The 26,915-nt window shown below is 38.0% G+C and overlaps 1 protein-coding gene across 5 annotated transcripts in view; it reads left to right on the top strand.

Annotated features, from left to right (window-relative positions):
- Positions 1 to 26,661, top strand: part of LOC110099246 (transcription factor MYB3R-5-like) — a 49,716-nt gene extending 23,055 nt beyond the window's left edge. For 3 of the 5 annotated variants that reach the window (XM_028697353.1, XM_028697352.1, XM_028697354.1), the window contains exons 6-11: positions 1,575 to 1,695; positions 1,809 to 1,863; positions 2,628 to 2,685; positions 24,893 to 24,987; positions 25,087 to 25,190; positions 26,507 to 26,661. In XM_028697353.1, coding sequence (XP_028553186.1) covers positions 1,575 to 1,695; positions 1,809 to 1,863; positions 2,628 to 2,685; positions 24,893 to 24,987; positions 25,087 to 25,190; positions 26,507 to 26,639 — 566 coding nt within the window. In that variant the 3' untranslated portion in view covers positions 26,640 to 26,661. The remainder of the gene's footprint in view (positions 1 to 1,574; positions 1,696 to 1,808; positions 1,864 to 2,627; positions 2,686 to 24,892; positions 24,988 to 25,086; positions 25,191 to 26,506) is intronic. The other 2 variants (XM_028697355.1, XM_028697356.1) reach the window with 2 other exon arrangements.
- Positions 26,662 to 26,915: the final 254 nt, after the last annotated feature.

The following is a 26,915-nucleotide window of genomic DNA, read 5'->3' as shown; positions in this document are numbered from 1 at the left end:
GGGGGGGGGGTTCAATTGCCCTCCTAACCAATAAAGAGTTCCGCCCTTGCAAACAGCATTCCGATGGTACAATTGCGCGCTATAAGGCTCACCTTGTGGCTCAGGGTCACCGCCAAGAACCCGACATTGACTATAACGAGACATTCAGTCCCGTTGCCAAAATAGCCTCCATATGCATCTTAATCATCATTGCATTCAATAAACAATGGCCCATACATCATCTCGATGTAGCCAACGCGTTTCTTCATGGTGATTTATCTAAAGCAGTCTATATGAAACAACAATGTGGATTTGAAGACCCCTCTCATCCCCATCACGTATGTCTCCTACATAATGCCATATACGGCCTTAAACATCTTGCTTATCGGCAACAACAAACAAGCTTTATCCTCTCTTATTCACAATCCAGACCGCCAATTTACCATGAAACATCTTGGCCATACGCATACGTTCCTCGGTATTCAAATCAAACATATTCACAGCTCTCTATTTCTTTCCCAAACCTCATACGCTATCTCTATTCTTCAACAAGCAGCTCTACACCACTGTAATCCTCTCTCAAATCCCACCTCCACCAAACCTATAATTACAGCTGTCATAGATCCCATCCTCTCTGATCCCCACACCTACCGTCAGCTTACAGGGTCCCTCCAATACCTAACAATAACCTGACCATACATAACATATTTAGTAAATCTCTTATGTCATCATATGCACAATCCCCAACCTCCACAATTTCTCCAACTCAAGCGTTTGTTACGCTACATACAAGGCAAAATCTTCTACGACATTCCCATCACCACCGGTCCTCTATATCTTACCGCATATTCAGATGCCGACTGGGTAAGCGACCCCCAAACCCGAAGATCGACAATAGGATACTGCTCATTTCTAGGAAACTCCATTGTCTCGTGGAGTGTCAAGAAGCAACACACAGTTGCCCATTCATCCATCGAAGCGGAATACCGAGCTCTTGCCACTGTCGATGTCTTATGGCTTAGACGTCTTCTCCAAGATTTCCACATACCTCTATCAAAACCAACACCTATCTTCTGTGACAACATGTCAGCCATTACACTTACAAACAATCCAGTATTTCACGCCCGTACCAAGCACATAGAGATTAACCAGTATTTCATATGGGATCACATCCATGCCAACCACATCAAGGTCAGACCAATTACTACTACAGACCAGGTAGCAGATGTGCTGACCAAGCCCTTTTTGACAACCATATTTCACACTCTAAGGCTCAAATTAACGGTTCAACAGGAACCATCAATTTGCGGGGAGTAAAAGCAGTCAATCCCACTACCTTTGACAACAAACAACAAACTCCAAAATAGGAGCATCCAGCCGTTCAACAATAACAACCCAGATAAATCACTAGCCTACACGTGTAAAGTCACACACTCTCACACTATTTTATGTAACAGACCAAAGGATGTAATCGATACTATAACATTTCCAATGAATACATAAACTGCCTCAAATCATTTCTCTCTGCAATTTCCTTTACTTGTGTTATTACCTTATTCATGCTAAACTGTTCTTAAATGTCTTTACCGTCCAAGATGGTAGAGTTGGGAGTTCTTCTGCAACGACCCCAGATGGAATGGGAGAAGCTTCAAGTTCCACCTCTCTAATAGATGGGAGCGATTGCGACTTTCTAAGGCAACAGCAGGCTCTGCATGGGTATATTTTTAATTTTTAACCCTAAGTGATAGCTTTGTTTTAATTGTCATCATTCATCTTTCAGTTACTCCCATCAAGGTTATTACTGATATTTCGATTTGATGATTGTGTAGAAGGATAACTGGCCCAAAAAGGAGATCAACTAAAGGACAGTGGACTCCTGAAGAGGTAATTTAGTTAATAGAAAAAATTGCTAGTCATTTAGGTGGATTTTCTTCTTTTTTTTAATATTTTCTGTTTTGGGTTGTTGGTGAAGTTAGGGATGAAGCTGACTGGATATCTGCTAGTTTCAGCTTAATGTCCAGTAGGTGAAATAATTTTGAAGGTTATGCTTGAGAATTGTGTCCCAGAATACATGCTTTAACTTTAATTTCACGTGATATGTTAGGTTTTATATGTTGTACTTGTACTATATATGTTCTTATAAATGTATCATAAATGCTGTATGTGTGATATGAATGGCGTTCTGTGTGATTTTATTCTGATTTTAGCTTGTCCTTCTTAGACTTCATGGATGGTAGTGTTGGAGCCCAATGTTGTTCGTTTTTATCTTCTTGCAAGGTCCAAACTTAAAATACATTGTTAATCATTAGTTCTTGCTATTGATATTTTATGCTTCATATTTTATGTCCGAAGAGTTTAGGCTGTTCAACAAATCACAACTATAATCAAGGAAAGGTTATATAGAAACACAGGTACAAATGTACACACCGTTTGTAATAAATAGCATTGCTATTAATCTAGATTTGTATGTTGTTCTTGACTTATTTCTTATAGAGTTATTGTAATTGTTACTAACCTATTTGTAGTAGCTCTTCATCATATATTGACATACAAAACATACTTGCTTCTTTCATGCCATAATTTTGCTACTCTTGTCCTGGCTGTGTTTGTTTTGCTAACTCACGTGAGTATCAATTTTTTATATTCAGGATGAAATTCTATGCAATGCTGTTCATCATTATCATGGAAAAAATTGGAAAAAGATAGGTAAGTTTTCCAGTAAAATAACTAGTCTCGTCCAATAGTCACAGCTGCTAAGCAAAAAGTAAAATGACTAATCTAGTCCAATTTCTACAACTGCTAAAAACAAGTATACTTCTAATTGTTTTCTTTTATGATTTATTTTACAATTGAAATTTGATGTTTATTTACTTGAATGCACTTTTTGCTACTGTGGTGGTTTCACAGAGTATTCTGCAATCTTGGTTTATTCACTCATGCAATTTGTATATCTAAGACATGCATGCTATATTAGTTTTGCTGCGCAATATTTTTCCCTATTTGAATGTTACGGGATTTAATCTATCATTTTGCATTAGTTTTGCTTTGCTTATAATCCATGCATTATGAAATTACATAGATTTGAATTATCTTTTGTGTGTTACTATATTCATCCATGTTTTTGTATGTGTACATTTAACCTATAGGAAAATTCTATCCAACTTTTGAACTATGTTTAAATTGATGCAGCAACTACTATTTTTTGAAGTCTGATCTCATCTTTTTCTTTTCTTTTCTTTCTTTAATCATCGGACAAAACAATGGTTCACATTAATAATTGCTTAGGAATAAATAGGCAGAGGAAAAGACTAGGCTAACGCATGAACATGACACAATAGTGCTATAGTAAAGACAAAATCTGACAAAAATAAAAGGCATTATACAACTGTGCTGCCCAAAACATGTTCAAAGCATTCTCAAGAATTGTTAAATTAGTATTGAAATATTGCAGATGATCAAAAAAACAAATACATGTCAAGTATCTTTCCTAATACCATATTTGATAAGGGTGATGGTGCTAGACAACCTTAGAATTCAATTATTTATTGTTTATGTTTAATCCTTTGATGTAAAACGTAATGGTCCTTATAGTAATCGTCTAGATTATTTGAGTCTTTTTTATGTCATTTTAACTTCAAAATCATTATCTATATTATTGCTTCCGTTTATATCATATTTTTATTTTGTGTTTTAGGACCTTACTTTATAAACAGGGATCCTTGGGTTGAAATTATGGATCTGTGGATGTGAATTATGAATTAAAATATCATCTATTGTAACAATGGATCCTTGGATTGCTTGTTAGATCTTAAAATCTTCGATGATGGTAATCTTTCTATTTAAGTGCGAGGCATGCTCATATTATTTATTTCCCTTAATATTTCCTTGGTATTTGATCTTTTTTTTTTTCATCATAATTTATTATCCTTTCTAGTTCCTTCATTGGCAATCTTGCGTCAAATTGGTTTTAGGGTGGCTGTTTTTGAATCACTCTACATACATAATTTCTACCTTGAATTTAAATTCTATAAAAATGAGCTCATTTTATTTCCTTTCCTTTTGAAATAAGTTTTTACTATTCATACGTACAATAAAATCATTGTTTGTGCAAGAAGTAAAATTTTTAAGAGAATAGTAGCCCCAACCTTGTGCTTCCCTTCATTCAATCCTATTTCTCTTTCTAACACCTCCCATTTAAATTTGAATTTCCTATGGATAATCCTAACAAGTTTAATCAACCGCTCAAACTTCTCCACAGCATAAAACTATGAAATATTTATCGTCAATGACATAAAACTTATCTCAACTATTTAGGTTTTCAGTTTTAGATCTACTCAAGCAAAAACCTTTAGACTCAAAAGTTGACCTCCATAATTCAAGTTTACATTCAACTCCCTCTCTAGTCTTATCAACAAGAAGAATATCATCAGCAAAATGCATACACCAAGGTACATCCTCTTGCAAATGTCTAGTGAGAACATCCATGACTAATAGTTTTCTTAATTATTTACGAGCCTCTTTATAGCTTCACCAATTATTAGAATTTTTGCATCTAAACCAATTTTTATAACAAATCTTCTTATTTTTTATCTTTTATTGCACATTTGGATTCCATCATCAACTATTTTTACTATTAGGAGCTTTTTTCTTCGAAACTCCAAGCACATATTTTATAATATTCTTAATATCACAAGTCAATTTTTCCCACATAATATTGGTATCCTCATGCACAGACAGAATCTTAAGATCTAAAATTTTACTCTCAAAAATACTATTGTTAATATTATTTAAATGCTTTCATCTAATCCTAGAAATCATTTTACTTTATTTTTTATTATTTGGTCATTTATCTTAAAGTCCAAAACTAATAATCGATGTTTGGTACTTAAATTTTCACTCGGAATAACTTGACAATCTTTGCCATCTAAATGATCTAATTTTTTTATAAGAAAATAATCAATCTGCGTTTTGCTATATCCATATTTATAAGTGATGAGATGCCCATCTCTTTTCTTAAATAAGGTATTAGCTATCAAGAAATTATAAGCTAAAGAAAAAATCTAATATAGTCTTACCACATTCATTTGTCGTTCCAAACCCATGGCCTTCATGGATGCTTTTAAAATCTTATACCTCTCTACTAACATGTCCATTTAAATCTCCTCCAATAAAAACTCTTTCTTCAAGAGGTATATTTTTTTATTAATTCTTTTAAGTCATTTCAAAATTTTAATTTTTAACTCATATCAAAACCTACTTGAAGAGAGGTATTAATATTAACAATCTTAGTATCAACAATAATCTTTAAAACTATAATTTTATTCCCAATTCTGTTAATTTTTATAATATTATCCTTCAAACTTTTATCAAAAATCACACCTACACCATTTCTAGTACGACTCCTACCCAAATATCATAGTTTATATCATAAACTATTAATCTCCTTAGCTTTCTCTCCAACTCATTTAGTTTCCTGAATGCACATAATATTTATCTTCATATGAATCATAATATATATTAATTTCATTAATTTTCCTGTAATGGAGCCTATATTTCAAATTCTTATCCTAATTTTAGTTTCATGGATTAGCTTCTTTGCCCACATCCATCTTTGATGTGGGAACCCTTGCCTATTTAACACTATATCCGGGCGTCGGTGTAGCGGCCTTGCATACTTGTCACTGTATTTAGGCCAGACAGCGTGACGCTTCCAGGGGACACCCTAGCATTAACAACCAAAATAAATTGATTAATTAAAATTAATTGATTAAAGAAATTAATTAATTAAATAATTAATAAGTTAATTGAAATTAATTATGAATTTGAAATTAGTTAATTAATTTTGATTGATTAATTGTAATAAATTAATTAAAATTAGTCGGTTAATTGAGAATAATTAATTAAAATTAATTAATTGGTTTATTAATTATTCGAGAGCAATTTAAAATCTGAGAGCAAATATAATTAATTAGCTAATTAATTATTCGAGAGCAAATTTTAAAAAAACCCAGGAGCAACTTAAAATCCAAGAACAATGAAATTTAAATTGATTAATTGGTTGATTAAAATAAAATTTTTTATTAATTAATCAATTAATGTGGAGAGAGCCATTCTGATGAATTTTCTTTTGAATGCAGAAAAAGAAGTTATTTTTTCACTAATCAACCCTTAAGTACAAGCTACATGAAAACCACACTCCTAAATCTACGACTCAAACAAAAGAAAATATTTTCTATACAAACCCTTCAAGCTCTCCAAAACAACTCTCTGTGTAAGCTCTCTAATACTCTTGGGTAAGCTCTTGCATGCACAAAACTCCAGTCACTTGCAAGTAAAAAAATAGAAATTGATTAGCACCAAAATAATTGCTAAAGAAAGTAAAGCGGGCTAGAGCAAGCTACCAGCGCAATAAAGTTGCAAAATGAAAAAAAGAGTATGGTATTGTAGCAGAAGCACTAGTGCCAAACAACAACAATTGCTGGCAAGTAAGTGTCGGCTAGTAAACAATTGAAAGCTAAAAGTTTAATAATGTCAAACTAACAAGTAACCATAAACTAAAGTATTGACGGGTGAAGTCTAATCTACCCTAAACACAAACACCTGGCTACTTCCAAAGGGATGCAATAAGTCATACAAATCTATAAGAAACATCTGAGAGAGTCATAAGACCTGTTAAACAAAACCCACAGGCATCTCAGTCTAAAGGGCTAGAATGTAATACTCACTTTTAGGTATTTTCCAAAAGAAGTATGTTGACCTCTGTATAAGAAATCAAAAGAGAACGAGAGAGAGATCGAGAATACCTCGTATCCCGCCGAATGCTCCAGCAAATACCGCAAGAAATCTCGTCGATTCGGCGCTGTTTGAGTCGCATCCCGCGATTTGAGCGTAGAACCGGCCTCGATCGCAGCCCTTCGACGCCTTTAAAAGCCAACCGAACGAAGCCATCGTGTTCCCCATTCGCTACCCTCTCCACTGCCGAAGCTCTCTCCCGCGAAATCCCTCAGCCATCCCGACCTCCTCCGATCTCCATCCAGCCCCGATTTTCTATCCCGAACTCCTCCATCTCAGCCGACGTCGAAGCCCCGACCTCCTCCCGATCCCTTGGCTTCTTTCGATCTCAGAGAGAGAGGGCAGCCACCCATACCTAAAATCCCCTCCTTGCTCCAGCCGAAATCCCCACTCCCTCTGTTGGCCGATCTCAGCTCATCAACCCAAAGCCTTGACCGATCCTCCTCTTCCTTCCGCCTCCCTCAGCGACTTTCCCTTCCTTTAGGATCGGAAGTTACCCCATTTTGATCGCAAGCAACAAGAGTTCGCTTGCCCGTGAAGGTAACTCTCCCCCTCTCGTTCACTTTGGGCCAAATCTAGTAAATCTGTCGAACCATAGATAGAGAAAGGGAGGAGAAGTTAAATAATTTTAATTAAAATTAATTAGCATTAATTTTTAATTATTGTTAATTAATTTTAATAATTATTATTAATTATTGTTAATATTAAGTAATTAATTTTAATTAGTTTTAGTTAAAAATTATTTTAATTAATTATTTTAATTAACTCTAATTATTAAGTTAATTATAACTATTATAATTAATTATGATTAGTTTTAAGTAATTAATCATAATTAATTTTAATTAATTGAAGTTAATATTAATTAATTATCACGCTTTTCTTAGCGTGGTGGGAAAGGCCCAGTTTTCCGTAGTTTTCCCCTAAACGGGGGAGACGTCAGAAGGCTGCCGAAATTTCGGGTGAACGCAATACTACGTTTGGATCTCATTTGAACTCAAGAGAACAATTTGAGACTTGGACTTGATTGCACTCGAATGACATGCAAGAACAATGGTGAACTCGGACTTGTGGATTTTAATGTAATAAAGCTCAAATCTAAAACAAATCAAAGCTTAATTAAAATCATGAGGACTTGAATGAAAACTTGGATTCAAGCTTAAATAAAAGATACAAGTTGACCACTTGGAATTGTACTCAGAACTTGAACCAAGTTGACAGCACTTGAACTTGAACTTCAAATGAAATTGAACTGGACTCGAGCAAGAACTTGAATGAATCTGCAAAGACTTCAGAAGACAGTGAACTTTGACATTGAACTAAAATTTGTGGATATAGAATTTGAGCTCGGACTTGAACAAGACTACAAGAACTTGATTGAACTTGAAAGAACAATGTAGAATATCATAAGGAGCTTTAAAATGATCTTAATTTGAATAAGTGGTAAGCTCAAGCTAAATCCAAACAACTTGAAGCTTGATTCAAATTAGATGGCAAAGACTTGCAAATTCAAGTGTTACTTGAACAATCACAAGGTTTTGAATCATATGCAAGAGCATTTGAATCCGAATTTGGACCAAATACAAAGGGCTTTGAGCTCATTTTGAACAAACGTGAATGTACAACAAGATTAATGGTCACAAGAAATTGGGCCTTAGATCCAATTGTTTGTGATCATACAAATGATAGAAGGTGACTCAAGGGAATTCAAATAAATGCTAGAAGACTTGAGGCATGTGGAATAAGATCTTAGTTCAATGAACAAGCAATCAAAATGGAAAGGTTTAATGATAAAGCTTGAGCGTTCAACTAGATATACACAAATTAATATATCAGACTACAACAAATACGTATTGTAGGAGATGTGATAACCTACCCTTAAATCATCATGCAAGATCTAATTGAAGGTGTCAATAGTCGTGATCATTCAAATGCATCCAAAAGAACATCTTATGAGCAATGTAAAGATGATGAGGATCAATGTGTATATCGATCATACGAGCAAATACGATTGCTCTCTTGCAAATAAAAGAAGTTGATACATATGATAGTGAATTCACAAACAAGCATCACCACATATATTTCCAAGTTCATCATACATGTTGCAAGCATAATGTGATCTTTAAATAAGGAGGGTCATGGAAGAAAGAGCTTGACCTTTACGCAAGCAAGGATGATAACTCTTATTACATCTATGTACAAACACTGACGAAAGATTGTAGATGTTAGAAGAAATTCTAGTGTGCCCATAAGTAACTGTAGAAGGTCTTCATGCATACGGTTATTCATCTGCAAGCTCATACAAATAACAAAAGCAGGAGATTAGTTGGTACACTACAATCCACCCGTAGAAAGCAACACGTAGTGCACGACGGTCTACCTGTACGAAGCGGCAAACAAGTCTATTCAAAAGCTGTTACGCCACGCCATCGGATCTGTAACATTCGTACAAGCAGACAGAAGGCGTCTATTCTAAGAATACCCCTGCATGTGCACTATAAATTGTATACACATAGGTACACTAAAAGGGATAAAAACAATTATAAAACCCGCATGGGCCCCGTCGAGCGTGTTATTGTTACACACGTGACGTCTAGGGATGCTGCGCGGGTTGACAAGTGAATTCAGGTTCGAACCCGATCCTTCTATACGGATCAATAGGAGTCGACAGGGTTCGAACCATTAAGCAAATATAAGGTTGTGGCGACCGGTATATTTGTTTTAAAACATTCATATTAGGCTTTCAAGGCCTAAACCAATATGAATTCACTAATAAGGACATAAAGCCTACGAAACTCGATCCTCTGTCGACAACTCGATAGAGTTGACAAGGTTCAATCCATAAAGAGAAATGACCCCGGAAACCCCGATGATGGCCACATTGAACAAAAATCTCAACCATAGGGGTCCATTCCAAATAATTTCCAATGTCTATCAAAACCCAAAAAAACTCCACAAAAATCCCAGAAAATTCCAAAAATCCCCAAAATATTTAAAATTGAAATAAATCCATCAAAAACTTAAAGCAAAATCCATCCACCCCCCGCAACAGTTTGTCGGGGCGGACAAATTAAAGTTTACTTCAGCTCATAAAGAGCCAAATGCCTAGTCGAAAATATCACTAGGATCCATTCTCAAACAATCTCTTGCCAGTAAGGACGTGGTACGTGTCCTCTAACCGGCAGTTTCGCCGCCAAATGGCACTGCAGGTAAACGGTTATGACCTGGGGCCCTCTGAACTGAGTGGTTTTGCCGCCAAATGGTACCACAGGTAGCGGTTATGGCCAGAGCCAATACGCTCCTTAATGGCGTTAAATCCTTGAGATATGAATCAATAGGATATGATCGATAAGGCACAAAACCTTCTGTTAGCTAAGGTGGATTTAAATTTGTCCCCTTAGACAAACATTCAACCCCGGTCTACAAGGTCCCTATAGAAGAAGCAACCCATGGCTGCCGACAAGGATACTTCTGTCAGGTTGGGTCGACTACCTCCTCTGACTAAGTAGACCAGGGACCACGATGGCCCGGGACGACGGAACCATGGGATCTTGATCGGGTCCATCATCCATTCCCCCACCATCCGCTTTAAGTGAAAGATGGCGAAGTTTCTTATTTTAAATATCAAACTCTTCAATTCCTAACCAATTTTCCAAATTTCAAAATCTAAACCTATGCTGCTACTATATGCCAGATAACACGTATACTCTACGTATCTGATTGACGACTAGCCTTAATCGAAAGTTCTCTCTCGTGATCAGGAGGGGTAATTAACTATAGGGGCTTGTGCCTATAGGAAACCAGAACTCAGATCATAAAGTCCTCGCAAAATGAGGGCGAAATCTCTGGGTAGTGTCTTATCTACAAACCCATCTGCCTTCCAAAATTTACCTCGGAACTTATTTCGTTAAAACTCCCCTCGCCGAATAAAATGAAAAGCGGCGGGGAGGCCGGGGCCGAATTTTCGGAGCCCACAAAGTAAAATCAAATTTTTGAAAGAAACTCCTAAAAAAATATTATACTCTCAATTTAAATCTAAACTAATTGACAGTTTAGCCTATAAGGCTAGGTTATAAGACTCGCCAACTGGCAACTTCGAAGTGAAGTCATAAGACCCACATATGAGGAAAAAAGCTAAATAAATTGCAAGACCCTAATATCCAAATAAATAAAATTAATGGGCATCTTAGCCTAGAAGGCTAAGTTGTAAGATCCACTAATTTCTACTTCTAATAAAAGCTATAAGACCGCTTTACGGGCTACTTTCAATGAAAGTCGTAAGTCTCGACCCAAATTCAAACACCCATGCTACTTTTAGAAGAAGCCAAAAGACTCGCTTCAATTTAAACATTTGGATAACTTCTAAACGAAATTATAAATCCCAAATTAAAATAACTTATGGGTATACTAATATATGTAAACCCTAAACTACCCTTTTCAAAGATAAACCAAATCAACTTACATCTAACCACTTCATTTTACTCGGGATTCATAAGAGTAGGCAACCCATGACTACTAGTCAAATTCTCTAGACACTACTATCAATGGTTGTAGTGTTGGTAAACTAAAACCTATAGTATACCTGGGACGACATAACAATGAGATTTTGATCAGGTTTATCTCCATTTTTCCCGCAATTGAGACTTTAACATCTAAAATTTATTTATTCTTAATAAATAATTCTCTGACACGTTAAGAGGATTAATTAACTATGACTGGTTGCGCTCATGGGAAGTAAAGATCCAGATCTAATGAAATACTGACACTACCCTCAGGAAAAATTTGGTTAATTACAATCTAACTTAAGGGGAATAGAATCCTTTGTCTGCAAAGCGGGATTCATGCCAACCCGTTGTTTTTTTTTTTAGCCAACAATATACACACACACACATTTATAAATTTATTTAGCATATAATAAGAGGGAATTGACCCTCATGTAATATTATAGAGAGAAGTATAGAGAGAATAAGGAAGATTTACATATGATATTTATTGATTTAGAGAAAACATATGATAAAGTTCTAAGAAAAGTGTTATGGAGAGTTCTAGAAAAGAAAGGGGTTAACAATGCTTATATTCAAGCATTAAAGATATGTATGCAGGAGCTGTTACTTGTGTCCAGACACAAGTTGGTTTGACTAAGTAGTTTCCTATTTCAGTTGGATTACATCTAGGATCAACTTTAAGCACATATTTTTTTTGCTTTAGTCATGGATGTTCTCACTGGACATTTGCAAGAGGTTGTACCCTGGTGTATTCTTTTTGTTGATGATATTTTTCTTGTTGATATGACTAGAGAGGGAGTTGAAGGTAGACTTGAATTATGGAGGTCAACCTAGTCTAAAAGCTTTCGTTTGAGTAGATCTAAAACTGAATATATAGAATGTAATTTTAATAATAATAATTCTAGTGGAAGGATTGTGACTTTGGGTGATCAAGTTATTAAAAAGAGTATGCGTTTTAGGTATCTTGGGTCTATTGTTCAGAGTGATGGTGGTATAGATGGGGATTTTATTAGTAAAATTCAAGTTGGATGGTTGAAGTGGAGGAATGTATTGGGCTTGTTGTGTGATAGAAAAGTCCCCTTTAAACTAAAGGGAAAATTGTAAGGCCTCCACATGTATGGTCAATTTTGCTTCCTAATTTATCATCCAGCTTGCAAATTCACTGAACTTTCTACTCAATGCATCAACCTTTCATATTTACTTTTTTGTTATAATATTGTATATCAAGATTGTAAGTTGTCATTAGCTCTATCTTTTCTGTCTCAAATTCAAATTTTTAAGTGTAAAATATATTTCAGCTCTAATGATTTATGTATCCTTCACATCTTATCCTGTACAAATAATGCATCTACAATTTGAGAGCAAATATTATTGCAGCTAGCTCTAAATTTTATAAAAGGAAATTCAACTTATGTGGTTTTAACTGTTTGGAATCATATGCAATAACTTTCAGATTCTACATTAAAATGCATCCCAAGCCTTTTAGAGATAATCATATTATAAAATCTAAAATCCCTTAGTTTTAGATGAAATTATTAACATCGGGTCAGACGTCAATCATTTCTTCAGCTCTGTAAATTCCATGCATATTCATGGCAGAATTTACACCACTCTGTTGCTTTATCCTCTGGACCCCTTTTGTCATACCTGGATAGGCTGTCATTTACATATTATTACCAACCTATCTACATATATGGCTTTTCTTAAGCTCATTCATTTTTTATTATTGAACATTTAGATTATACATCATTAACTTTCATTGTTGAACATTAAGTACATATATTTTTCATTTTAAATGAGCTAATGGACTTCATACTTCAATATTTATCTTATAAATGCAAATTAGCCAACTTATAAAATATAATATTTTAATACAATGTTAACTAAATTTTAATATTTTAATTTATTCATTTTATAATTTAAATTAAATAATTAATTCATAATCATTTCTGCCTATTTGATAGGACATAATTATGCAATTTGCAATTTGAAGAACTTTTCAATACATAGTTTATGTGCAAGTCGAACTTATCAAATTTATACTCAAATAATTAAAATTAATCTTCTTCCTGAATTAGAATCAAGTATCTTACATAATTAATGATGATAAACTACGTTGTTATGGTAATCCTGACACTTCTTTCATTTGCAAACAATCTAATCATACATTTCTCGCATCAAATTATATTCCTGTTGCTGGCTATGATAGAGTTATAATTCTAATTCTTAGCGTTGTACATGTATCCAGCTCACACACATAGAACACAAGATTTTTTATGTGGAAATACTTGGAAAGGGGAAAAACCATGGGGATTAGCCCAGTCGAAATTAATTCCACTAGTATTTGAATTACGGGTGTCAAAAATTAGCACGACTTGAAATTCGACCCGGACTTGACCCGAAAAACTCTGGGTTCGGGTCAACCCGTTTGTGAAATGGGTCGGGTCCGGGTTCGATTTTCGAGGGTTGGGTTCGGGTCAACCCGAAAACCAACTGGTCAACTCGATTGACCCGGATACTTGACCACGTGCTCTATCTGCATCAGTCGCGAGTCGCGACTGTCGCTTCCTTGTTCGGGTCATGCTAGGCTCAGCCCATTCGTTCTAACAGACATTAAATAAGCCTTTTGTCATAAGCTTTTATAGATTTAAAAAGAATAATAATATATTACAAGGGTTTGCCTTTCTTCCTCTCCAAAAAAAATATTATGGCCACCTGAACCTGCACGCTGATTGCTTGCACATTGCTAGAATCTTCAGATGCTAGTCGTGCGATAGCTTTCTTTTTAACAATCCTGAAGCATAGAGGAGAATGCTACATGAACATGGAGACGAAAACTGTATTTGTGACTTGTGATAAGAACGAGGAGACATAATGGGTTTGAAGTGAAGGCTGATATACCTCTGTTGCTTGATCAACAAAAAGGAAGATTTTCTAGCCCAACTTGTGGAGTGTCGATTCCCTGTTCGCGTCATGCCAGGCTCAGCCCGCGGGTCGACCTCCGCCAGTCCATTTTCGCAGTTCAACGACACTTCCCGTCTCAGCGCTCAGCCCGTCAGTCGTCTCGTCGAGTACTCAAGTTGTCGCTTCCGCCTTTGCATAGTGCAACGTCTCCGTCAGTTGGTCATTGTCGGCCTCACCGCCTGTTCTTAACCGGGTTTGCGTGTCGGGTCGGGTCAACCCGGTAACCTGCGCGGGTCATGTCCGGGTTGAAAACACTGCATTTAGCTAGCCTGGTCAGGATCGGGTCAACTCGTTTACTCCCAGGTCAACTCGGGTTGGACCCGAACCCGACCCGTTGACCCGAATTAACACCCCTAATTTGAATAGAGTATAGTTGGTTGATTCGTCCTTGTAGGCGATCAAATTACAAATGTCAACCGCTTGATTGAAGTCTAGTGACAAATGGGGGTTCGGCGAAAGTCTAGCATCACTTGGTGGTTCGGCGGAAGTCTGACATCACTTGGAAGTTCGAACGTCACTTGGTGGTCCGACGTAACTCCGTTGTTAGGTGGTGGTTCGGCAGAACTCCGACGTCAAGAGGTGGTCTGACAGAACTCCGACGTCAGATAGTGGTCCGATAGAAATCTGGCGCCAGGCGGTGGTCCAGCGAAAGTTCGGCGTCACTCAATGACCCTCCATAAATTCAACATCAGGCGGTGGTCTGGCAGAATTCCCGGCATCAGTCGGTGATCCTCCAGAACTTCGGCGTCAGGCGATGGTACAATAGAACTTTGTCGTCCGACGGTGGTCCGGCGGAACTCCAGGCGATGGTCGAGGAGCGAGGAGGCAAGAGCGATCTTCGATCTCTCTCTTATGTCTCTTCCATTGTCTTGGGTCCCTTTTCTGAGAGGTAGGGGTCATATTTATAGATTTTCTAGTGTGGCATAGCTTGTAAATAGGTGGCAGATCAAGGGCAAGTTGGAGTGCTTTGAATGGACGACTGATGTTGATTCCTTTGATCATGCACTATTTGTTGGACATTTTATTGATTTAACGATATTAGAATTTGACGATTTTGGGGTCGTTTGATTCATCTCGTCGAGCCGCTCAGTTTCCAACTTAATTTTGCCTTGAGATTCGTGCCTAAGCAAGAATTATTTTTGATGATGCATCTGTTTCCCCTATTTTCGGACGTCGAATCTCCAAAAGTTTGAAAATATGCAATAAAACTCCTTGAAAATTTTTATGTGATTCAAAATTCAAAAATAATCCAATCTTGGGTGTAGAAGTTTCAAATAGTTTTAAAATTGCCAAAAATAAGTCTGGAACCCTAAAAAAGGGTCCCACAGACCCCAAAAACATTTGGTTTGGCTTGTCCGGGAAAAAAATTGGTCCTGAGATTGTGTCGGGACGGCCAACTGTTGTCGGTGCTACCGCCTATGCCATTACTAGTGGACGGTACCTTTGCTTGCCAAGCTCTGTCGACGTTGTTCGACGCTATCCGCATATTGCCGCGCGCTGCCCATTCTGCTTTGCTAGGGGTGCAACCGAGTCAAGCCAGCTTGGGCTTGACGAGTCGAGCTTATCGAGCTCGCGAGTCAAGCTCGAACGCTAAACGAGCTCAAGCTCAACACTCGACTGGTCGACTCGATGGCTCGTCGAGTATCTCACATAAGAGAGCGGGTTTTGTGAGAGCGGAAGCGAGTCGTGGCTGCACCTCGAGCGGGACTGCGGGAGCGGGAGCTCGACTGCGGGAGCTGGCTTCGCCGAGAGCGGGAGCAGAACTGCGAGAGCGGGAGTGCGACTGCAAGAGGCAGCGGGATTCGCGGACGACGAGCTCGACGAGCCGCTCGACGAGCCTCATTTTGTGAGACGAGTCAAGCTTGAGCTCATCTTTCGAGCTCGACTCCAGCTCAAGCTCGGTATTTGATAGTCGAGCTTTACTCGAACACCCCCTGGCTCGAGCTCGACTCGACTCTTTTGCCCCTATACTCCGCTGCCCCTGCGCCCACGTGTGTTATCCGGTGTGTCCTGCTAGACCGAGGTGTGGCTGACGTGGCTCTGGGTCACGTGCCGACCATGGCCGGTGGTTTTGCTAACTGCAGCTAACCACCGGCCAGATTTTTTTTTTAACTAACTCTTAACCCTATAAAACACACCCTAGGATATAGAAAATTTTGCCCCTCCCACTCATCTCTTTTCCTTTCTTTCGATTAAGGCCTTCCCCTAGTCCTGCATAGATGTCATCCCCTGTCTCGGTCTAAGGTCCCTTCTCCGCATAGAATGAACCTCCTCCTCCTCCAGTCCCTCTCTTTTCTTCCCTTCTAATCCTCAGGCTGAGGCCTTCCCCTGGTCCTATTCAGGCGGTATCTCATGTCTAGGTCTAGGGCCCCTCACTGAGTAGGAGCTTCTCCTCCTTTCCTCTCTTTTCTCTCCTTCAGTCCTCTTCCTATACGGGAGACCTTATTGATGCAATCAAAAATTTGGGAGAGGACCCCAAATTTTTTATCACAAAAAAAAAAACAGACTTACTAAATAAAAGAAAGACACAACTATACTAAAAAGGAGAGATAACTTAGAAACTTTAAAACAAACTCTTACATTTCATATAAAAGAACACTTTTATATATAAGACTCTTACAAGACACTTACAAATGACTCAAACAAGACTTATAAAAGAAACCTAAACTTGCTTTCGTTCGTCGAGAAGAAAGATACAGATGGAATGGCACTTGCGGAGAGACGAAAGAGGTTAGAAGCCAAGACGAAGGAGGAGGAGAAGCTCGCAAGCTTTCCTAGAGGAGAAAGAAGGAGAAGGACATAGCTCGCAAGCTATTCCAAAGAAAACACGCAGGTTTTATTTTCCAAAAATCACATCATAACCTTCTGAAACAGCCACAAAACATCTTATATTTATAAACAAGAGAGGGGGAACTAAACAGCCCCAAAAACTCTTCATATTCTTAATTAAATGAGGGAAATGAAAAGCCAACAGCCACATTACTTTTTTCCCCCAAATCTACACAAGAACCCAAGCTCCACAAGCCACGGAAAATCCCCCAACACCCACGGGATGCAGCCCAGCCAGGGACCTGAAGAGGCAGCTTTAGGAACCAAAGAGGCTCGCACAGAACCGAGGCACCAAAGACATGGGAAGGCCACCCAGCATAGAAAACAAACAGCCAACCGTGGAAACCAAGGAGCCAAGGCACGGAAACAACCAACCGTGGAAACCAAGGAACCAAGGCACGGAAACCCAAGAGCCAGCCGTAGGAAACCAAGAGTCAACCGTGGGAACCAAGGAGTCAAGGCACGGGAACCCAACAGCCATCCACGGGAACCAAAGGGACAGCAAATGGGGGAATGAACATCAATTTATGAGCTAAAACGAAGCTCTACTAGACATTAATGAGTTGATTCTAGTAGAGGACCTAAAAGCTCACCAAATTTATAATTCAAAATGTTTTGACCCCCCCTTTTGCCTACGTCACTTATGCTGTCTGTAGATAAGCGGTATCCCTTATATGACTGCAGGACCCATCCCTATACAGAGGTCATGACGGGGGATCACCTTTCTTCGAAAGTTCCCATAACCAAGAGAGATTCACACCATAGTCGGTTGGCGATGGAGGTCGGAAAGACCATTATCAAGAGACGGAGGTCAGAAGGGTCGTAGTTAGCGGATAATGGAGGTCGGAAGGGTCGTAGTTTAGCGGAAAGGTCATTGTCAAAAGGGAGGTCGGAAGGACCGTGGTCAGGAGGAAAGGCCGTTGTCAGGAGGAAGGTCGGAAGGACCATAATTTAGGGATGGAGGTCGGGGAGGACCGTAGTTGGTGGGTGATGGTGGTCGGAAATACCATAGTATGACGACAAAGGTCAGGAGGATCGTAGTCGGGTAACAGATGTTGAAAAGACCATAATTGGGTGACGGAGATAAGGACCGTAGTCTGGTGACAGAGGTTGATAGAACCGTAGACAGAGGTTAAAAAGATTGTAGTATGGCGACAAAGGTTGGGAGGACTATTGTCCGGTGATGGAGGTCAGAAGGACCTTAGTTCGCGGGCGATGGAGGTCATAAAGACCATCGTCGGTGGGCAACAAAGGTCTGAAAGGCCACTATTTGGTGATGAAGGTTAGAAGGACCGTAGTCTGGCGACGAAGGTCGAAAGGACCGTTGTCTGGCAACATAGGTCGGAAGGATCGTTATTTGGCAATGATGGTCGGAAAGACCGTAATCTGGTGACGATGGTCGGAAAGACCGTAATCTGGTGACGGAGGTCGGAAAGACCGTAGTCTGGTGATGAAAGTGGAAAAGACCGTAATTTGGCGACGATGGTCAGAAGGACCATAGTCTGACGACGAATGTAGGTAGGACTATTATATGACATCAAAGGGCTTCTTGATGACATCAGCCTATGTCAAAGAAGTCGGATCGAATCCCCCCGGGATTGATCATCCTGTAATTGATACAATAAAGATTGCGTGTTTCTCGAATCGAAGATTTAATATTTAATTAACATCCTCCTAGGATGTTTGACCTATCTGAGGTTGTATGTCAGAGCATTGCTCGATAATATTAACCTGTGTGGAAGAGATCAAATTGAATCCCCCTGGGATCGATCATCTGGTGATTGAAATGCAATAAATATTGCTTATTTTTTTAATCAAGGATTTAAGATTTTATTGTCATCCTTGTAGGATATTTGACTTATTTGATGTTGTATGTCAGAGCATTGTTCGATGACGTTAACCTGTGTGGAAGAGATTGGATCGAATCCCTTTGTGATTGATCATTCAATGATTGAGATGCAGTAAAGATTGCGCATTTCTCGAATCAAGGATTTAAGATTTGATTGACATCCTCCTAGGATGTTTGACCTATCTGAGGTTATATGGTAGAGTGTTGCTAATGATGTTAACATGTATGGAAGAGGCCAAATCAAATCCCCCGGGGATTGATCATCCAGTGATTTAGACATAATAAAGATTGGGTATTTCTTGAATCACGGGTAAAGAGATTAGATTTGTCGTTAATTTTTATTATCATTTTTATCCTTTTCAAAAGAAATGATATAATATCAAAATGAAGCGAACAACACATCACTGTATTACGTAAGATAATACGACAATTCCCTAGTATAACTTAGGGATTTAAGAGTTACATCATACTAAACACATAAGATTTACATACGGGAACAAAACAATTTTTAACTTGGAAGAAAATATTAGGGATATCAGGTGACAGCCTATTTAACATCAAAGAGACATGATGACACAAGACGAGTAGTATTACTAACACAAAGGCCTAAATTGTGTGGTCATTTAATCTCACCAATCATTTGAATATTATTCAAAGGTTGTCTTTGTTGTTGTTGATTTTGCCCCTAGTGGGACCAGCTTTATTTCGAGCAGGTGGGTTCTGGATAAATTGTCAGAGATATCTTTGTCAGATCAGCATCTCAATCTCATCTTTGAGTTGTCTATAAGCTTCAGTAGTGTGTCCATGACTACGGTGGAAATGGTAGTATTGTCATGATTTCTTACATTCGGTTTCAAAGGATTCGGCCACTTTACGTTATCCTGATCTTGGATGGCCATCAACACATTTTCTCAATGGACATTGAGTGGTGTATACTCTTGTTCTTATTGAAACTCGCGTTATGGTACTGGGGGTCTAGGAGGCAGGTTTTTCTTTCGTTGTAAGCATGAGTCTTCCATTGTATGGGTAGTTTTATACTTTCCAGGAATTTGCTCAAATTGCTTCCTTTGAGCATTGATTGCTTCATCTATTGATATTTGTATCTTCACACGATGGATCAGGTCAGCATACGAAGGAATCATGTCTCGTATAAGTGCCGAGTAAAAGGGACCAGGATGAAGGCCTCTAAGGAAAACACCTCTCAACAATTCAGGATCTACTCCTGGAATTTGCCGAGACTCGGTGGAAAATCGTTGAAAATACTTTTTAAGCGATTCTCCTTCATTTTGTCGAATCCCAGAGATGCGAGAAGAATCTTTGACCATTCTCTGATTGGCAAAAAATTGTTCTACGAACACTTTGGCCAATTTGACGAACATAGGAATGGTTTCGTCTATTAGCGAATAGAACCATGTTCGAGCCTGCCCTTTGAGAGTGGCGGTAAAAACTTGACAGAGGAGCGCATCTGAGGTTCTCTGGATATGCATGATAATTCTGTAATAAACGATGTGCTCATAAGGGTCAAATGTCTCGTCTTAAGAATCGATGCTTGGTAGTTTGAATCCTGTAAGAATGGGGTATTGAAGGATGGCCTCAGTCAGGGGAGTGGTCTCCTGGAAATCCCACTAATTAATAGATTGTCTTCCACCTCTTATAGGAAACTCTTCTCTAACCAATCGCTGCAGTTCATGGCGTAGGACGTTGCGTGGGAGGTTGGCAATGTGAGGTTGGGTCATGCCTTCAGGGAAGTCCAGCAAAATGCAGACTGGCCGATCTAGGTGAGAAGGATTGGTGGAGCTAGCAGTGTCAACAAGGTCGATGTCTTGCTGTGTTCTGCGGCGACTCCTTGATTGGAGATGAGAAATGTCTGCATGGAGATGTTCAGGTTGAAACCTTCAGTCAATGATGGATCTCGAGGGAGAATGAACTCCTCTTAGTGTGCTAGCATCGGTTGTCGGATCTCTTGTAGAAGTTGCAGGATCTCATTCTGCGATTCCTCTATTTTTCTGATGCGGTCTTCCATAGATGGTCCCAACGTTCCTTCCCCTACAACATTTTGCCCTCCGGGGTGAAAAGAGGCCAACGCTTGGCGTCCCTGATTCAGGAACTGATTCCTGGATTGGCATGAGTTGGAGGGAGAGTGATGTAGGCACAATGGACATTTAGTGGTGGGCCGTTTTTTCTTGTAATGGGCTTGGCCCATGAATCTTTGGTTGTTTGGTGTTTGGAGTGTTATGGCTGATTGGGGGCTTTTTTTTTAGCATTTGCTGCTTGATTCCAGAGCTGCAATGCTCCTTTTCTTGGTGTTTGTTCTGCTCCTGGCTATTTCGATTCTAGCTTTTTTTTAGGGGTCTAGCTGCTCGGTTAGAGGATCTGTCGTGCCTTTTCTCTTGGGTTTTTCCTGTGTTCTAGTTGGCTGAATGGGGCGGTTGCTTTGGGTGTCTTTTGAGCTCCTTTCCCCTATTTAAATGAGATGTTAGATGTTGTTAGAGAGAGGGTTTTGGTAAAAATATTTGGAATGTAAAAATCTACAGGTTTTTTTAGCTTGCGAGCTAAGTCCCCATTCCCTTTCTCCTCTTTTATTTTGTCTTGGACTTCTGATTTCCTTCTTCTCTCCATGCTATCCACTCCATATGTATCTTTCTTCTCAAGCTTTATAAGTTGTAGTGAGTATTTGTTTTTAATAATATTGTTGTCTTGTTTAGTATTTAAGTTTAAGGAAGACAAGTCTATTTTTATTTTGCAATCGTAGTGTCTTTGTTTATCAATGTTAAGAAAGGAAGTCTTTTTTTGTCTTTTTAGATTTTGCAAATCTTTCATTTGCATCAGAGAGGCTCCCAAGATGTGATTGCTACGTCTGTTGGCCATTGAAGTCGTGCTTATGATCGTGGGATTGTCCTTCCCACAGACAGCGCCAAACTGTTGCGGGCTAGAATATACGCGGCGATAGAGTTCTAATTCTACATCTTAGTGTTGTACAGATATCCAGCTCACACAGAGAACACAAGATTTTTTATGTGGAAATATTTGGAAAGGGGGAAAACCACGGGGTCTAGCCCAGTTGAAAATGATTCCACTAGTATTTGAACAGAGTATAGTTGGTTGATTCATCCTTGTAGGCGATCAGATTACAAATGTCAACCGTCTGGTTGAAGTCTAGTGACAAAACAGTTCCAGCCAAAGTCCGGTGTCACTTGGTGGTCCAGCGAAAGTCCGATGCCACTTGGAAGTTTGGGCGTCAGTTGGTGGTCCGACGTAACTTCATCGTCAGGTAGTGGTTCGGCAGAACTCCGGCATCAGGCGGTGGTCCGACAGAAATTCGAGCGTCAGTTGATGATCCGATAAAACTCTAGTGTCAGGCGGTGTTCCAGCAAAAATCCGACGTCAGGAGGTTGTTTGATGGAAATTCGGCATCAGTCGATGGTCTGACGGAACTCCTGCGTCAGGCGGTGGTCCGGCAGAAATCTGGAGTCAAGCTTGGGTCCCTTTTCATGAGAGGTATGGGTCATATTTATAAAATTTCTAGAGTGTCATGGCTTGTAAATATATGGAAGATCAAGGGTAAGTTGGAGTGGTTTGAATGGACGACCGATGTTGATTCCTTTGATCATGCATCATTTGTTGGACATTTGACTGACTTAACGATATCAGAATTTGACAATCTTGGGTCATTGGATTCGTGTCGCCGAGCCGCTCACTATAAGTATGTCATATTTGGAAACCGTTTTGTAATACGAATTGCGGTTTGAACCTTCTGAAGGTGCTTCGGGTCTTTGATTTGTATCATTTGGGCTCGGATTGAGTTGATTTTGGTGCCGTTGGGTTCGTAATTCCATGACGCTTAGTTCGACTATAAGTTTGTTGAAATTGGATTTCGAATGGTCCCAATTTTAACTTTGGAAGTTTCCAACTTGATTTTGCCTCGAGATTCGTGCCCGATCAATTTTTTTTTTTTTATTATGTATCAATTCCTAATTTCCAACTCAATTTAAATTAATTTAACCTCAAACTATCTTTTTTACCCAAGATTACGTCTCCTCAAACAAACCTCAATACTTAACCTCAAATTGATGTCCTCGTGTCAAAGGAATAAAAAAAATTGGATTTTACCTCAAAACCCCTTCCTTTCCTTCCCCTTCTTCCTCTCTTTTTCTTCTTCTTCTTCTTCTTCTTCTCCAGCCTAGCTCTTACTCGAGCCCTCTATTTCTACCAGCTTCAGCAAGATGCGATAGTAGGAGGGATGGATAATAAATTTTTAGTGCTTAGCTTTTATATATAAACATATTTATACTTTATTTAATATATATATATATATATAGATTATCGCAACCATTTCTCATCTCCATCACTAGTTGCATGAAAAGTTAGGTGGAAACACATCAAAAACTATTAAGAATGCTACATGACATTAGTTTGAGCTACAAGTTAGTTAAGTTTGAATATCAAATTAATTTATATGAGATAGCATACTAACAGTATTTTGTATGCATATGTATATCAAAATGATCCTTATAAATTTTGTAATTTTACAGAAAGTAATTTTAATCATTTTCATGGAGCGTGAAAAGTGGGTTTGAAATTTTGATTTTATCTTTGCGAATTTTGAGTATTGCAGACGTCAAGATGATAGATTTTGACAAGAAAACCAACAAAGAACTGATAGGCTCTCAATCATAGAAGATGACTGTTTTCATTGAATTTTCTGTGATATCAATGGTGGAGGGTATCTACTCATTGAGATGTGAGTGAGAAATCATGAGACTGTTTGAGAGAAATGATAATTAGAGAGGAAATCTTAGATCATATCCATCAAGTGAGTCATGAGACAGTAATGACTTAGGGTTGCAGGCAACGTCTAGTGAGCGAGTGAGCATACCGTGTGTGGGTAGTTGTGGCGAGCATAGCATGTGTGTGGGTAGTTGTGTGGCGAGAGAGCAGCTGAGTGTTGCTGTGTGGGAGAGTGCACAAGCGAGTGTGGTGAGTGCTGCTAGTGGCATGATCATGACAATAAGAGAGTATAAAGAGTTTTTTTTGGGGGGGAGTGGGGGATTGGGGTGCTTCGGAAAGAGCTGACCTAAGTTGATACCATGTTAAAGTATGAAATTATTGTATACAATTCAGAACAGATCTCCTAATTATACAATATTCTAAGGTGCAAAATAATATACACCACTCTCCAAACATATTGTTATAAATAGGTTTTAACTCCTTTCTAATTTCATCTTTGCTTTTCAAACATATTGGCATGTAAATGTTGCATTGTATATAGAAATAATAGTGCGAGGCATGATTTGAGACTTGAATTAATACTCCAAAGACTATCATATATAAAAAATAATTTGAGTATTGTTCTTGACATTAGTGCCCGCTAGAGTATTAACATAATAGGCCCACATTTTACAGGAGGCATAAATTTAAGTTATTTTTAATTTGGAAAGATAAGTTAGATGAGTTGTTTGAAAGGCACAAGCATGATCTCCGAAAGAAAATCAATTTATTAAGATAAAATTAGTGGGTTTGCCTTATTATTTTGACCAAAGATTGTTAATAGAACCAAATCTACACTGGCCAAGCAAAATTTAAAATAATATCAATCACCCATTATATATCCGCTGCATGATTATTTTAAGAACCTTATAAACATGCTACTCAAGATTGTGAATGAATATCTTATTAGATCTGGAGTTGGTAGGCGGGCAAAAATTGCCAAAACAGATGCAGATATCCATAGACAATGAATAGGAACAAAATATGGGTCTAAGAGTCCATACTTCATAGGAGATGAATGGAAAAATCTATTAGTATGTGTGAAGATGCCCTTCTTTTTGTTAGAACTTCTTTTTTCACCTTCTGGAGACATTCTTCTACTGTCTTGTTCTTTCTTCAACTCCTATAAGTATTCTTTTCTTGATCTCTACTTTTTGAATTTTTTTGTGCTCAACTATTTTGGTTTTATCTGGTAAATTCGGGTTTGCAGCGGAATGTTTCCCAGATAGGACCGATGTACAATGCTTGCACAGATGGCAGAAGGTTTTAAATCCGGCTCTTGTTAAAGGACCATGGTCCAAGGAGGTATTCTATTATTTATGAAGCTACCTTGATGCTCTTCTTCCATCTGCATGGGAGTTATTAATAAATAAATAAAACTTGTTTGTTTGATCTTCTTAACAGGAAGATGAAATTATAATTGAAATGGTAAACAAGTTTGGACCGAAGAAATGGTCAACAATTTCACAAGCTCTACCTGGACGCATTGGGAAGCAATGTCGTGAGAGGTATTTACTTAAGGTTGAGGAGAAAAAATTTTATACCACTTTTAAACTTCTTCCCTTGTCCCTTAGTCTTAACTGGCAATTTTGTATATTTATTGACAAAATGGATGTTTATATCTGAAAGTGGAGCAATAAACGTAATCAGTTATACCCTTTTAAATGATAAATGTATTTGCTTACCAATGAGGGAGACGGTAAATCGTGGAATATGGAAACATACCTCTAAGCATCATCTATTCTCTCATCAAAATCAGCCTATTGTTTGATGCCAAGTGCTAATTATTTAGATGTTTATAATACCAAGGACAAATGATGAAATTTGCAAGAAATGTTTTTAATGGATAATTTCTTCTTGATTAATAAAATTACAGAGCAGCATGCTTTTTATACCGTAATTTTTAAGAGGTTATGAACGGAAACTTGTTTTTCAATTAAAGCCTTAACAAGTAAATTTCTAATTACTAGTTTTTAAATGTAATTGCAAGCTGTGAATTTATTCAGAGATTTCAATGCTATGGTAAACTATTTTGCATATAACTTTTTTCTTCAGCACTAATGAAGGAATAGCATTATATCCATGTTTAATTCGCAACCTTGGGCAGCCCCTACTTAATTACTCCCTTGAGACTGATATGGAGTTGTGAGATTCAGCAATTTCTTAAGCATCCTTGTGATAGGCCTACCTTTGTCCTTGGTTTTCTTTAACTACACGACACCTTTTTGTGGTCTTTGAAATCTTCTTATGAATTGCAGTAGTTATGGATTCATGAGGTGTTCAGCATCAAGGAAGGAAGCGGGCAGAAGTGGGGGAATCCTTGAGGTGGTGGCATCAGCAAAGGAAGTGGGTCAAAGGTTTTCTACAAAATAAAACAATGATGTTTTGATATTTAATAGCAACATAAAGTATGAGTATAGCCAAAAATTAGGGAAGGGAAGGTGATAAACTAAAATATAACGATGATAAAAAAGAAATAATTAAGTTAATGGAAGTTCTTATGTTGGCAATACTACACTGGCTTTCTTTTTTTTTTTTACTAAGAAGCTTCTATGGCGTGTTCAGCTCTTATGACTACTGTAAACTTTCAACACTTCTTTATTATCATGCTACCTTAAGCAGGAGAATTTATTATTTTGAACTCATCACTTTCATTTACTTTAGATTGTATGTTTTTTTATTGATGTTGATGTATTCTTTGATCCTACTTAATTTCGATTCAACTTCTGAAGGAAAAAATTTTAAAAATAATTCTTATACAGTTTATTTGAAATAAATCAATAATTATTTCCTTATGTTAATTTCAAATAATTGGCCTATGTAGGTGGCATAATCATCTTAATCCTGCAATCAACAAGGATGCATGGACCCAGGAAGAGGAGATAGCCCTCATTCATGCTCATCAAATTTATGGAAACAAGTGGGCAGAGTTGACAAAGTTTTTACCTGGCAGGTGAGTGCTAAATTTTTATTTTATTCTTAAGACTTGTTTGACATTTTGGTACTTGTGATATTCTACGCTTCCTCATTAAACCATTTGTGGTTGAGTATTATGTATATTTTAGTTTTTATTGTATTACAAAATGTAGCATTAAGCAATAATTAGGGTATTTGATCTAGAGTAGTTAGTGTAATTGAAGATCCATTTGGTAATCAAGAGAAATCAAAGAAGACAGCAACAACACTGGGCCTTCATTCCATTAAATGAAGATCCAATTGGAAATTGAGAGAAA

This window comes from Dendrobium catenatum, unplaced genomic scaffold (genome assembly GCF_001605985.2).
Source record: "Dendrobium catenatum unplaced genomic scaffold, ASM160598v2 fragScaff_scaffold_920, whole genome shotgun sequence".
Lineage (NCBI taxonomy): Eukaryota > Viridiplantae > Streptophyta > Magnoliopsida > Asparagales > Orchidaceae > Dendrobium > Dendrobium catenatum.
Note: the sequence above shows the minus strand (reverse complement) of the source record. Positions and strands in the feature narration are given on the sequence as shown.